Consider the following 12,598-nt stretch of genomic DNA (forward strand, 5'->3'; position numbering starts at 1 on the left):
CCTCTGTATGCACTATGGAGAGTTTGCTCTAAGACATCTTACTTCAGTGGTAGGGAGATTGCATTTTATTGCTTGGCTCTGCTACCCTGCAATCCAATGTGATGACTTGTAGGGTGGTATGGAGAACCTTGGTCAGATGCACTCAGAAAGGAGTGCATTGACAGAAGTGCAGCTCAAGAAAATGGATACACAAGACCAGGAGAAATTGTTTTATTTGAAAGCAAAGGTTGACTGAGAAATGCTGTAGCTGAACAAGAGAAAAGAACAAATTTTGTTAAGAGGACAGTGTTGTCATAAGGCTAAATTGAATATATTGGTTATGAATACAACCGGGCTATAAAGAAATTTTATTGCTGTCCTCAGAAGAAAGAGTTTCTAGAACATTTTCCTGCAGGAGTAGCAGGTCTAACAACTTCTTCAGCTTGCATCTGAGACTTGATGAGTTTGAAGCAGAAGCATATGGTGCAGATGCTAGGGGTAGTAGTGAGCAGGGTAGAGAAATATGATCTTCACTGACCCAGAAGTTTCCATTCTTTTGTTCTCATTTCTAAGTATTTGCAAAAGTCTTTGTGTCTAAAGCTGAAATTAAAATGCTCCCCCTGTTCCTGTCTTGCCTGCATCTCTTGAGGCATTCACCCCTGAGCTGTTCCTTCAGATGCTGGGGTTGTCCWTGCAGACAACCAAAATGAGATAATAGAAAAATTTACAGATTTTTCTGGAGCAACTTTTCTTTCTAATCTATTTCCTAGACTTCTTTCCATCATTACACAGTATCTGCAGATGCTGATTCTGTAGCAAAAGCTGAGATAAGTGTTATTTTAGAAGAAAACCGAGAAAAATATTGCTTAGTGCAATGGGGCATTTCCAGGGCTGAAGACATGGGGGTAGGATTCACAGCTGGCAGGTGGGGTGTAGTCCCAGATGGCTGGGGGAGAGCAGGTGTAAATGCCATCTGCAGCTTTATCTCTCCTGTTCTGTGAGTCACTCACCCATAGTACTTTCATCAGTGCCAGGTTTGGATATGCAGGAAATTCCTGTTTCTTAGTAATAATTTTTTGAAGTATTTCTGAGATACCTTGGGCTCCATGAGAGATCTGAGTCACTTCAGTAACCAGAGTTTACTTCCTTTGGACACTTGTTTGTCCCTAATTTTTTTCACAAGTATGATACAGAGAATATTGTCTTCTGTAGAAACCAGCTTTGGTTTCGAATGCATGTTTTCTCACTCAGTTGCTCAGTGTAATAGAAGAGAAACAYGAGGCATGGACATCAGCAGTTTCATGGATGGTCCTCTTCACGCAGTGCTGCTGGATGTGTCCCTTCCAGATAAGGAGGAAATTAGGATCTTGGCCATTTATGATGCACTCAGTCTTTTTTATAAGACCCAAGGACACCTCAGCTATTGTGTTAGGGGGAGTTACAGGTCCTTTTCAGTCTGTTTTCTAATGCAACTTGAGATCTACTAGGATTTATTCAGACCTCTTGCCTCTCATCTGACTGCCATATCAGATATTTKCCTAGAACTTCTGCCTTGCAAAAGGACTTTGTCACAGACTATCCCCTGCTTTGTATCCCTTCATGAGATTTTTGCCTCTGCATCTGCTATTGCCATGGTACTTGGTAACATATATAGTATCATGTCAAACTCAAGTGCTTGGAGCCAGATCCTTCGGATCACATGTTCTCTGCTAGGTACAGCTGCTGGTGCTGACAATGACCTAAGGAAGGCTGTGGTGCAGGGAGTTTTGTGGTGTCACAATAGGGTCAACTAAGAATTTTGTAGRGGACAGTATAGAGGGTCAAGGGCAAGACAAGGCCAATACTTCATGATGTGTCTGCAGGAGAGTCAAACATAGCTATGAATCCATCGTTGTTCCCATAGTAGGCAACTGTGTCTGATCACATCCTCAGAGGGGATACAATTTCTATGTAGAGTGGAGAAACCTGCTCTTCCCTGAGGAAGAAAGAGTACAAGAGGAATACTGGGAAAGTATGGGTGGGCTATCAGTGAATAGGACCTATGCTAGCCACGTGGAATGGATCAGAATTGAATGGCATGAGGATCGRGGTTGAAAGGGATCAGCTCATGTAATAGTCCTTCTATATAGGATTTTTTGGGGCTTTACATGTCTTTTTTTTTTTTTTCCCCCTTCTGGAGCAAACTGATCTCTGCTGCATAGCCACATCCTAGGAGACAGTCATTGGGGTGGGCTGCCCTTGTTAGCTGATGTGTCTCTGGCCTTGCCCTAATCCGTTAGCTTGAGGTCACCCAAAACCTAAGGAAGAAGCACCTTTTCTGTCCTGAGCTGACATCAGCTTTTACATCATTCAGCATAAGAATTATCTACAAAAGGATAGATGGCTTGCTGGCATCCTTTCTTCCACCTCTCTGGTAGGAGCCAGGTGGAGCAGCAGTGGATTGCAGGCAACAATTTATCATCACCTGCACAGGTTCTGTTGGGATCTAGTCCACAGAGCAAATAAGCTTTTTCTTCTGTTCTCATTTCACATATACATTGTTCTGGTGTGGGTTTTGATTTGCGTTTGGTTTGATTTGTGACAAACCCTTTTACTTCATGACTCTAGATTTCAAACATAGTAAGATCTTCCCTTCCAGATGGAGAATAGAAGGGAAAAGCATAGATGGAAGCAGGACAAAAGGAAAACATGTAGGTTTACTATATCCCACATGATAMCAGTTGTCAATTCTGCCTCTACTGATAGAACTGGCAGAGACTTGCCCCATCAGGTGAGGTAGCAGAGCACAGTGGTGGCAGGACTACTCTTCAAAGTATGGCCTAGGATACTCATAGGAGACCAGGCTTTAAATGCCTAAGAGTGTAATATCATATTAAGTTTCTGAGCAGAGTTTATTCCTCTTTTTATGAAAACCGTTTGAGAAGCATCTTTAACCTGGGTTGATACGTAGGACTTACCAAGTTCTTATTTCTGTGAACTATTGCTTCAGGTTGCCTGCTGGCTCAGAAGATGTCACTAGTTACAGTCAACTTACATTTTAAGATTTGGGCACAACCGTGAAAGACGATAATATTTTTGTTTGAAGGGAAGTGGATATTTGGGGACATGATTTACTGCAATAAAGAGGTTTAATGGTAAAATTCATAACCACAAACTACATGGCAGATGTAATTCAGAATTTATAAATATAAAGTAATGTGCACTGGCAAAGAGCCCAGGCCTTTGCCTAAACAAACACAATGATGGGCTCTAAATGCGCTATTGCCACTTAGCAAAGTTATCTTGCTGGCTTGGTGAAGGGTTCTCTGAAAAGCTCATCTTGATGCTGAACGATGGTTTAAATGAAGGTRGAATGCTAGGACATGTAAGGAACAGATCAGCACATCTAAACCTGTGTATTAGTCCATGCTGCAGCTGCATTCTGAATCTGTCCTCAGACAGGTGAAGAGGACCTAGAAAAGGTGCACAGAAGTGGAGCAAAAATCACTAGAATAGCTTTCATACAATGGCCTAGAATCTAAAATTGAAGGAGTGGAAAGAAGGCTGCCTGGTCTATTAAAGAAACATGGAAAATAAATGCTTATTCATTGTTTTTCGTGATGCTGTAACTGGAAGAACCCAGGGAAACATTCAAGAAGCAGRGTGTGAACAATCATTACACAACACCTCAGCTGTGGAACTCCTTCCCAACTAAATGTTGGAGATGATCCAGAAGAAATCAGACAAATCAGTGGACATTAGATCCATCAATAATATATCCTAATATAATGTGAATTTTGTCTCAGGCAGTCCCTAGGCTTTGCTTTGATATTGGAGAACATGCTAAMGAAATATTCACAGTATTTTCTCCATTTAGTATTGCCCTTTCATAAACATCTGCTCCTGACCACTGAGCAGATCAACCCAAACTGGCCTTTGTTTGACTCAGCGCAGCTCTTCTCAGGTTCTTGTATTGCAATGAATTGGGTTTTCTCTTTCTCATTTCCTGGCCTCAGRGGGAAATACTAGACTATAATTATTGATACTAGTGTTATTATTGTAAGGGAAACTAAAGACTCCTGCATTTAAATCCCTTTATGTTTTCCCCTATGAAGGATTGTTGTGACTTTTTCTTTAAGACTCTGACAACTCCATGGCTTGCTGCAAGCCTTTGAAATTCAGGAAGAGGAAAACTCTCTGACTAGAGAGAAGGTTCCCCTTGCCTCCCTCCCCCACCCCCCACCAATAAATTGTGTTCAAATTGGCTGAAATATATATTATTAAATATCACCTTTTCTTTTCTCTCCCTGATGTTGCTGGGGGAAATGTCGGCAAATCACCAAAAGAATAACTCATCCCAAATGTTCTGAGGTTGAATCAATAATGCTGCTGAAATGCTGGACATACTAGAGAGCCACTGGCAGGGATGGGGAGTATTGCYGGCTGGGTGCTGCTTTGGCACATGCCCATGAATGGATGGAGTAGTCCTGGTTAAAGTTTCTGCTGCATTCAACTCTCAAATGGATCGTATAGTTGAGCTCTAAGCAGAGCTGAAGAATCGATATTCAACCCCCTTTGAAAATTTGTAAGGAGTGATTCTAAGTATTGTGTGTGATATAACCTGCTTTTACCTTTTTCTCTTAACAATATCCCTGCAATATTAAATCTAAAAACTGCATTAAGGCAGTATTATTTCGGTGGAAAAGATGAGCACTCAGAAGTTAGGAAATGGCACATCTACTGCCTCCATCCCCTGCCTGAATGTATTACCAAAATGACCTTTTATTACTGATTGCATAGCATATTTTTTCTGCTGAWACCCTGTCTCATTCCGGATAGAGGATGATTATACCAGACATCAGAAGTAAGGCTGTACTGGCAAGAAGAATGAAGACCTCTACAGTCCCAAATGATTAATGGATCTAGGTGCAGTCCCAGAGCATGTGGGACCAGAGACTGTGCATACAGAAGTTAAGGGTGGGATTCAGGTGTCTAAACAATGCTGTCTCTTGCCATTCATATAACACCTGGCTCTCCTGAATGAACTGTGTCAAATCTTCTAGTACCATTGTTGATTTCTCAGACCCTCAGAGGAATTTGAAAGAGAATTAATTGCTTATTTTTAGGCAGTTGGGATTCTGCACTAGAACAAGACATAGGTGTCTTGGTGTGATCTAGGAGTCTGAGCCCCAGCAACAGTCTCTGGAGCTGACCCAGGCAGCAAAGTCTGGAGAGCAATTCAATGTCCCTGGAGCAGACAGGTCACTCCAGTGACTGTGCTGGCCAGTTATCTGGACAGAAGTGTCTGAGGCTTATCACAACATCCCCATAGAGCTGCAGATGTGACACAGAACCCTGAGAAGCCCTGTAGCCTTCTGGTGCAGCTGGTTGTGAGGTGGCTACCTGAGGGCACTTGCATGGTAGTGGACACCTATGTGTGGGCATCTGAATGTAGTCCCTCATCTSCAGTGTCTGCAACAAGAACTCAGGTACCCAGTGTGCACCAAGACATTGACTGGCATGTTTTAAATATCTATATTTGAGATCATAGCCTGCACCACTGCCTGTTAGGGATAAATGTGCAGTCAAAGACATGCCATGGGATTTGGCCCTTTTCAAGGGGGACTATGCAAGGCCAGCTTTCTGGTATGGCCTGTGTCTGCAGACTTACCTCATCTTCCAACAGTCACTTTGAGCTGTCCACACATTGTGATGAGAAGAGATGCAAGCTGGACATACTGCCCAGTGGCCATACAGCTGACAATGTCAATCCACTATAGGGCAATGACCTCAGTAAACCCATCTGAGATCTGTTCTGTTAGCACCTGCTCTGGATCCATCATTCCCCAGAGCTGTAACAACTACTGCTTCTCTCAAGTGCTTGTGTGGCAACAGAATCATCTCTTCTCCTTTTCTTGCTTTCTCCCCTTAAAGTCACTCCAGATGCACTATCACAAAGATTATGAATCAGCCTTCCTCTCTGTGAGGAAGAGAGAGGAGGCAGCTGAAATGAGAGAAACTCCAGCCTGAGTGAAACTAGTCCAAATCATTTTTCCTTACTCATCTCACTTCACCTTCAATTTCAAATGCATGAAAGTGCAGCACCTATTTCTGTGAACCCCCACACACAAAGTAGGAGACACTGAAGTTGCTTTGCAGAATGTCTTTCAAAGCCCTGTGGTGAATTTCAAACAATATTAGTTCAGGACAGGGAATTAAGCAGCTATAGTGCCTCTATATTATAAACAAAGGCAAAATGCTGTATGCATCAGAAAAAGTCTTTGTATTGTAAAGTACTCCTTTTATGTCCAGCCAGGAGAGAATTCAAATGATTATTGACCCTCCACTGTAGGAAAGCTGCATTATAATATCTCCAAATCAATAGAGACAAGTGCAGAGCAGAAGAGAAAGGCCACAGCTCTGTATACTGCAGAAAATTGCATTTTGCTTTGGCCTCTTAAAAAGTTTGCAAAGCATCTATTAGAGGCCCCTGGAGCCTTTTCTTTCTAATTGCCATGTTTGACAATGCAATCACACAGGGGACTAGCGGAAAGACAGATAATGGACCCACTTTAATTGCTTCCCAGTTCCATGAGTCATAACACTTCTAGATGGCAAGGGGGAAGTGCAGCAGTTTGACTGAAGGAGGTTTCTGGCTTTTAAGAAAGCTCTGGAGGAGCAAATACTAAACTGAAAGCCAAAGTCTTGGAGGTACTGGATTTTCTTTTATCTTTTGCTTTTGACTGGAACAATCCAGCCAAGTTTTAAACATATTCTAGAAGGGGTAGCAATGGCTTCGTCTCTAAGAGACAAGCCTATTAACACCATGTCAAAACCTGTTTGTTAGGAATGGGCAATGGAACTGAGTCCTGCATGTAGGGAAGTCCACCTCGTAGAGAGAGGCCAGCATAATCCCTTGGCAGTGGTTGTGTGAGCACACTGCTTACACAGAGTTCAGAATGGGTTTAACTTGCAGGTTGCGGAAAGGATGCCATGCTGCTACGGCACTTGGTTCAGTGTAAAGGGGCTTGGGCTGGGCTGTGTTATGACATCTGGCCCCACAGTACAGGCCTCTTTCCATGTGATGGGCTCCAGCACTGTGGGACGCAAAGCAGCATTGCAGGGTGTCTGGCTTGATCTTGTAGTATATGTTTCATCTAGAGTAAGATGGCATCTGAAATCATGTAGGTATATTCCAGGGAGATATGTAGAAGCTTTGCTGTACTCTACAGCATCCTAAATCTATTCACCTGCATCAGCATGACCTGGTATCAGGCTTAGCAACCTTCCTGTCCCAGGGCTTCCTGCCTTGTGCTCATCATTGTGTTAAAATGGGCATTTGACCCCTGTTCRGATAGAGTTGGGTTAGATTTGCCTGAAATTGGACAGGTAGACATATTGTGCTACAGACCACTTGGAGGGTATTGCAATCTGAGGCACATCAAGTACAGGACACAGTCACTAGTTTAGAATCCTGAACATCAATGATGGAGAAGTTCCATGTAGGAGCAAGGGAAGGCCAAGTCCTAGTCTCTCTGATCTCTTCTCTCTCTCTCTCTCTCCCCCAGTTTCAGCTTAGGGAAAAGGAAGCCATGGCTTGCCCTTGGATTCTCAAGGCTGCCTGTGGAGTGTGCCTGTTCCTGCAGCTGCTTCAGGCCATACTCTGGTTGGGGACTCTCTGATGACTGCTGGATGCTGAGCTCTGTTATGTCTCAGTGAGGACACAAACGAGCTGCATGGAAGGAAACATGCAAGGAAAAAGATTTGGAAATGATTGACAGTAACTGTCTCTTGTGGAAGGAGCTAATCTGAGCAGTGCATGAATACTAGGTCCCTAACTAAGGCACACAGATTAGCCTTACCTGTAATTAATTTCCCTGTGCTGCTGCACTGGCAGCTGGCTATCAGTGCCATTGATTCAGAGCTCCTGGAAGCTGCAGAAACAGCAGCTGTGGGGTAGGATAAGGTATGGTTCAGAGTTGAGCAGGATTTGCCACTTCCCTTATGTTTCTGTGTGCTGGGAAGAAGCTGGAGCATGCCTCCAGGTCTGCACAAATCAGAGACTGGGGTGAGATCTTGCTGTCTGACCCTGGCATACTCTATCCATAGGAAAGAGCTGGCAGTGAAATCTCTGGGCATGACAAATCAAGTGATCTAGAGGATGCAGAAGGAGAGATGTATGATTATCAGAAGATGGTTTTATTCAGGGGGTTGTATTCATATGTATGGCTTGTTCTTTGTTGGTTGCTTTATGTTCTCTCTTTCTTTCTCTGTGTTCATATACTCAGTATGCTCTTGACTCTCCTGGACGGAGCTGGAACAGGAGTGTTTGCATTGTGATTCCATAGGAATGGTTCCTTGTATTCATGGCACTGTAAAGGTCTCACATATTTATAAGGCACATGGGATGCATCTGGGTTCAGATTGGATTTTCCATGAGTAGGTTGTAGCCCCTGTGGTATTACTAAAGCATCAAGGAATAGCTAGGAAAAGCCCTGGAGTCTGCAGCAGTGTCTGCAGTCTGAGCGCTGTTTTGCTGGAGTGGATGGTGTTGGCACAGTGATATGAATCCCATCACAACTGTGCCATTCCGGCCCATGATCATCTGAATCATGAAAGTGGAGAAAGAGGCTCCAGAAAGACTTATTTCCTTTTCTACAGTTTTTCATTATTAGCTGGAAAGGAATCATACTGGTCAGAGCATTGTTTTAATTTCCCAGGAGGCTCCTCTTGGTGTGACATGTCTCCAGCAGGGGATTTCAGTTGTATTGTGTTACTTTGCTCCATATAATGGTACGTGATATGTCAAAACATGACAAGCCAGCCAGAATGTGTCATAATACTGCTCTCCACACACAGCCTTCTAGGGATGCACAGTAGCTAATAATATCAGGCTCAAATTATCTCTGCATGCTGAACTGTTATTTTTTCTCCCATGTGTACTCAGACACATAGGAGTCTCCTGTCTCTATTGGACTGTTGGATCACCACAGATTTATTAGCTTCATATCATGAATTATTTTTACTAGAATGAACTCAGGCCTAGAATCTCAGTCTTTTATTACAAAAAAATTTCTTTCCCATCTTGTCTTCTCTGATACCTTTGTTACTGCTTCAGTAAACAGTTTGGTGAAATTTCCATATGATTTACTCTCTTGTTGGGATTTGAAGTTGCTACTTAAACTCAGAGAAGATGTGATTTCATTAGCTGTGCTATCATCTTTCAGCTTTTTGTGAGGTGCAGCTACTATCTCTGGAATTCAGCTGCACAAGAGCTTGTCCTCTTGCTGCTGCATCATGCACACATTGGCAAGAAGTGACAGGAGTCTCTTTGTACCCTCAGTTTGTGCAGTTCTATGTCATTATCTCTTTTTTGCCTGACTTTTTGAACTGTGCTGCTTCACATTAGGACGTAATGAGGCATTAAAATGCTTAAACAAGATTTTCAGTCTTTCAAGGAGGACAAAACCTCCCAGAGCAACAAACATAGAAAGCTGTTTGTTTGTCCTCAGCTAGAATTCCCCGTTACTGGGAGGAACTTGTCTCTGCCATGGGTGCTGTGATGACCTCGGAAGGAGAAACACATGTCTAATGGGCACATGTGCTATTTGTGATATATGGCATTTCACAAACAGAGCTTCCCACTGCTACAGTTGCTGCCAGTTCATTTTAGGTCTGGTATGTGGCTCAGAGGAAGCAATCTAACTATTTGCTGCTATTTGCTGGTAAAGCACTGTTGAAACTATCTCTGCTCCCCCTTACCCCTGCTTTCCCAATGTGGGCAGGAAACAAMAAGTTTACCTACTGCTCTCTCAGCTGGAGGTTCATATTTACTCTCTTTCCCAGGTCTCCTGTCAGAACCTGATGTTGGCTGTATAACTTCTGCCCCTCTTTTCTTATATTCTAAGCCTTTCCCAAACACATCCTGGAGGCCTGATCCTATGAATCCAAATGTTTCATTGTGATTTGCGGGCCCTTGGCACCTTTTGTGCAATTCCATGTAGCTGGACTCCTGGGGAAGCAGGTCATTACCAGTGCAGAAAATTTTTCCACTCAGGGGCTCTAGTGCCACTGCTGTGCTGCCTGCACTCTAGGCATACAATAAAATTACTTGCACCTTGATGAATCCTGACTTGAGTTTTGCACATGATTTCCTCCGGCAACAGCACTTCCCTCTGGGAAACACAAGCTGCTTCCTCTTCTTCTTCAGTGGCTGCATAGACCTCTGAGGGAAGAAGGAGAGAAAAGAAAGGAAAGAAGAATATGTGGTATTAAGGGTATGAATAACGATAAAGAAGGAAAGGATACTGTCACCTCTGAGGCCTCTATAAGCATATCTAACCTGTAAGTTTTCTGAGAATCCTTTGCAGTTATTTCTTGCAGAAAGACTAGATTAATGCAGAGTTTGTTCACTGAAAATTCACAAGAGCCATATGTCCATCTTACAGTTTGAATGTGGCCTGGATACACTTGCTTTCTTTGGACAGTTGTTCAATGATCTTGAAAGCAAGAGCTAGTGGTACTTCTGGAAAGTGATGTAGTGTTGCCTAATGCAACCCAAGCTTCCTGCTGTTGCAGGTCTCAGCCATGGCCAGATAGATGCTGAATTGTACTAAATGTGCATGTAGTTGTGTGACAGAGACAAAAATACACCAAGGAGACAGTACATTGTCTTAGAGGTAAGCCCTTTGGGACAGGGCTTATGTTAGATGTGCATCCAGGAGCCGCAATGCAAATATGTGTTGCTCAGTTTTGTTTGTTATTGAAGTCAGAGAGCTTCTGTGTATGAACGGTTGAGGAGATGCTCAGACTTTCTCACAACAAATGTGTATTATTTTAACTACCGTGTTGTGCGGTAGAACATTTTTAATTCTGCATTTAAATAGTTTGGCTCCCCTGGCATGTGCTGTTGTGGTTAATGGAATGTATTTAGAGAGGTGAATTTCAGGCTCTGGTTGGCTCATATATGAATAGGCTCATATTAGTTATAGAGAAAAGTGCTCTTCCACAACCCTGGCTAATTTACATACTATTTTTGTTGTTCTTTAGGAAGCAAACTGCTGATTTTGGTACTTTGCTTGAACATCCAGTCAGAAGTCCAGTCTTGCCCTGGGGCGTGTGTATGCTACAGTGAACCGAAGATTACAATAAGCTGTCAGCAGCAAGGACTGATAGCAATCCCCACTGAGATACCCATCCAGAGCCAGCGCATCTTCTTGCACAACAACAGGATAACCCTTGTGAGATCCACCAGTTTCACCTCCTGTCGCAACATGACAATCCTTTGGATCCACTCCAACAACATAAGCCTCATTGAGCCTGGGGCCTTTTATGGGCTGAACAAACTGGAGGAGTTAGATCTCAGTGACAACACGAACCTGAAATCTATCAACCCGATCACTTTCCGAGGTCTTATTCACCTCCACACCTTACATCTGGATCGCTGTGGGCTCCTGGAGCTCTCTACAGGGCTTTTTCGAGGGTTATTCTCCTTGCAATATCTCTACCTTCAGGATAATAATATACAAAATCTTCTGGATGACACTTTCGTGGATCTCGCAAACCTAACCTACCTATTTTTGCATGGTAACAAAATTAAGAGCTTGTCAGAGAATGTCTTTCGTGGGCTAATCAACCTAGACCGACTGCTTCTGCACCAGAACAGAGTCAGCCTGGTTCACCGCCGGTCTTTCCACGACCTCGGGAAAGTAATGACCTTGTATCTGTTTAACAACAACCTGACCATACTCACTGGTGAAACCATGGCTCCCCTTGTGTCCCTCCAGTATCTACGTTTAAATGGCAACCAGTGGATCTGTGACTGCCAGGCTAGGTCTCTGTGGAATTGGTTTAAACAGTTTAAAGGATCTTCTTCAGAGCTAGAGTGCCACCTTCCCCCCCACTTGGCAGGGAGAGACCTCAAAAGGCTGCAGAGCACTGACCTGGAAGGATGCATCGACTCCTTCAACCAGATACGAACAAGTGTTTTTAGCACTAAGACCAGATCTGGCAAACTGCCAACCGGGAACCCCCCTCTCAGTTCCCATGACATCTCCCCGAAGTGCTGCCAGCCAGAAATAGATAAATCTTTTATTTATGAAGCTAAAGGCAAAGCAGGTCCTTCTTCCCATAGCAGCCGGCCATCCTCCAACAACCCTCTGAAGGATAAGGAAAACATGTCCAAAACCAAATACATTGAGATGAACCCGTCTAAAAATGGCAGCAACAAGCAGATAAATGATTCCCCTTTTGGGACCTTCCCCAGCATTGTAGACCCTCCATTGACCAAATTGAAACCAGAATTTCTAGAGCCTATTGAACCTTCCACAGTCCCAACCAAAAAGAGGCAGGGCTGCTCTAAAAAGAACAAATCAAAGGCCCAGTGCCGCCTCATCCAGCAGCAAGGAAACAGCTCCACATTACAGCTCAGCCTAAGCCTTTTGATCTCCTCTTTGGTGTGGAGCTTACTGTTATTCTGCTAAAATGAACTCTTTTCCTGGGTTGATGACACTTTAATACTAGACTTTTGCTGACCTCCATAAATGTTGCAAATGAAAGCAAACTACCATCCACCCTGAGAAAGCTTTGTTACACAAAAGTTAACTGGATGCCTTTATTAAAAAAAAAAAAAAAAAAAAAA

The 12,598-nt window shown here is 43.3% G+C and overlaps 1 protein-coding gene across 1 annotated transcript in view; it reads left to right on the forward strand.

Moving 5' to 3' along the window:
* Nucleotides 1-12,598, forward strand: part of RTN4R (reticulon 4 receptor) — an 86,095-nt gene extending 73,497 nt beyond the window's left edge. Inside the window, exon 2 of the mRNA XM_085310176.1 lies at nucleotides 11,008-12,598. Coding sequence (XP_085166302.1) covers nucleotides 11,008-12,440 — 1,433 coding nt within the window. The 3' untranslated portion in view covers nucleotides 12,441-12,598. The remainder of the gene's footprint in view (nucleotides 1-11,007) is intronic.

Source organism: Rhea americana, unplaced genomic scaffold (assembly GCF_003343005.1).
Source record: "Rhea americana isolate MKP2758 unplaced genomic scaffold, rheAme1 scaffold_312, whole genome shotgun sequence".
In the NCBI taxonomy this organism is placed as follows: domain Eukaryota; kingdom Metazoa; phylum Chordata; class Aves; order Rheiformes; family Rheidae; genus Rhea; species Rhea americana.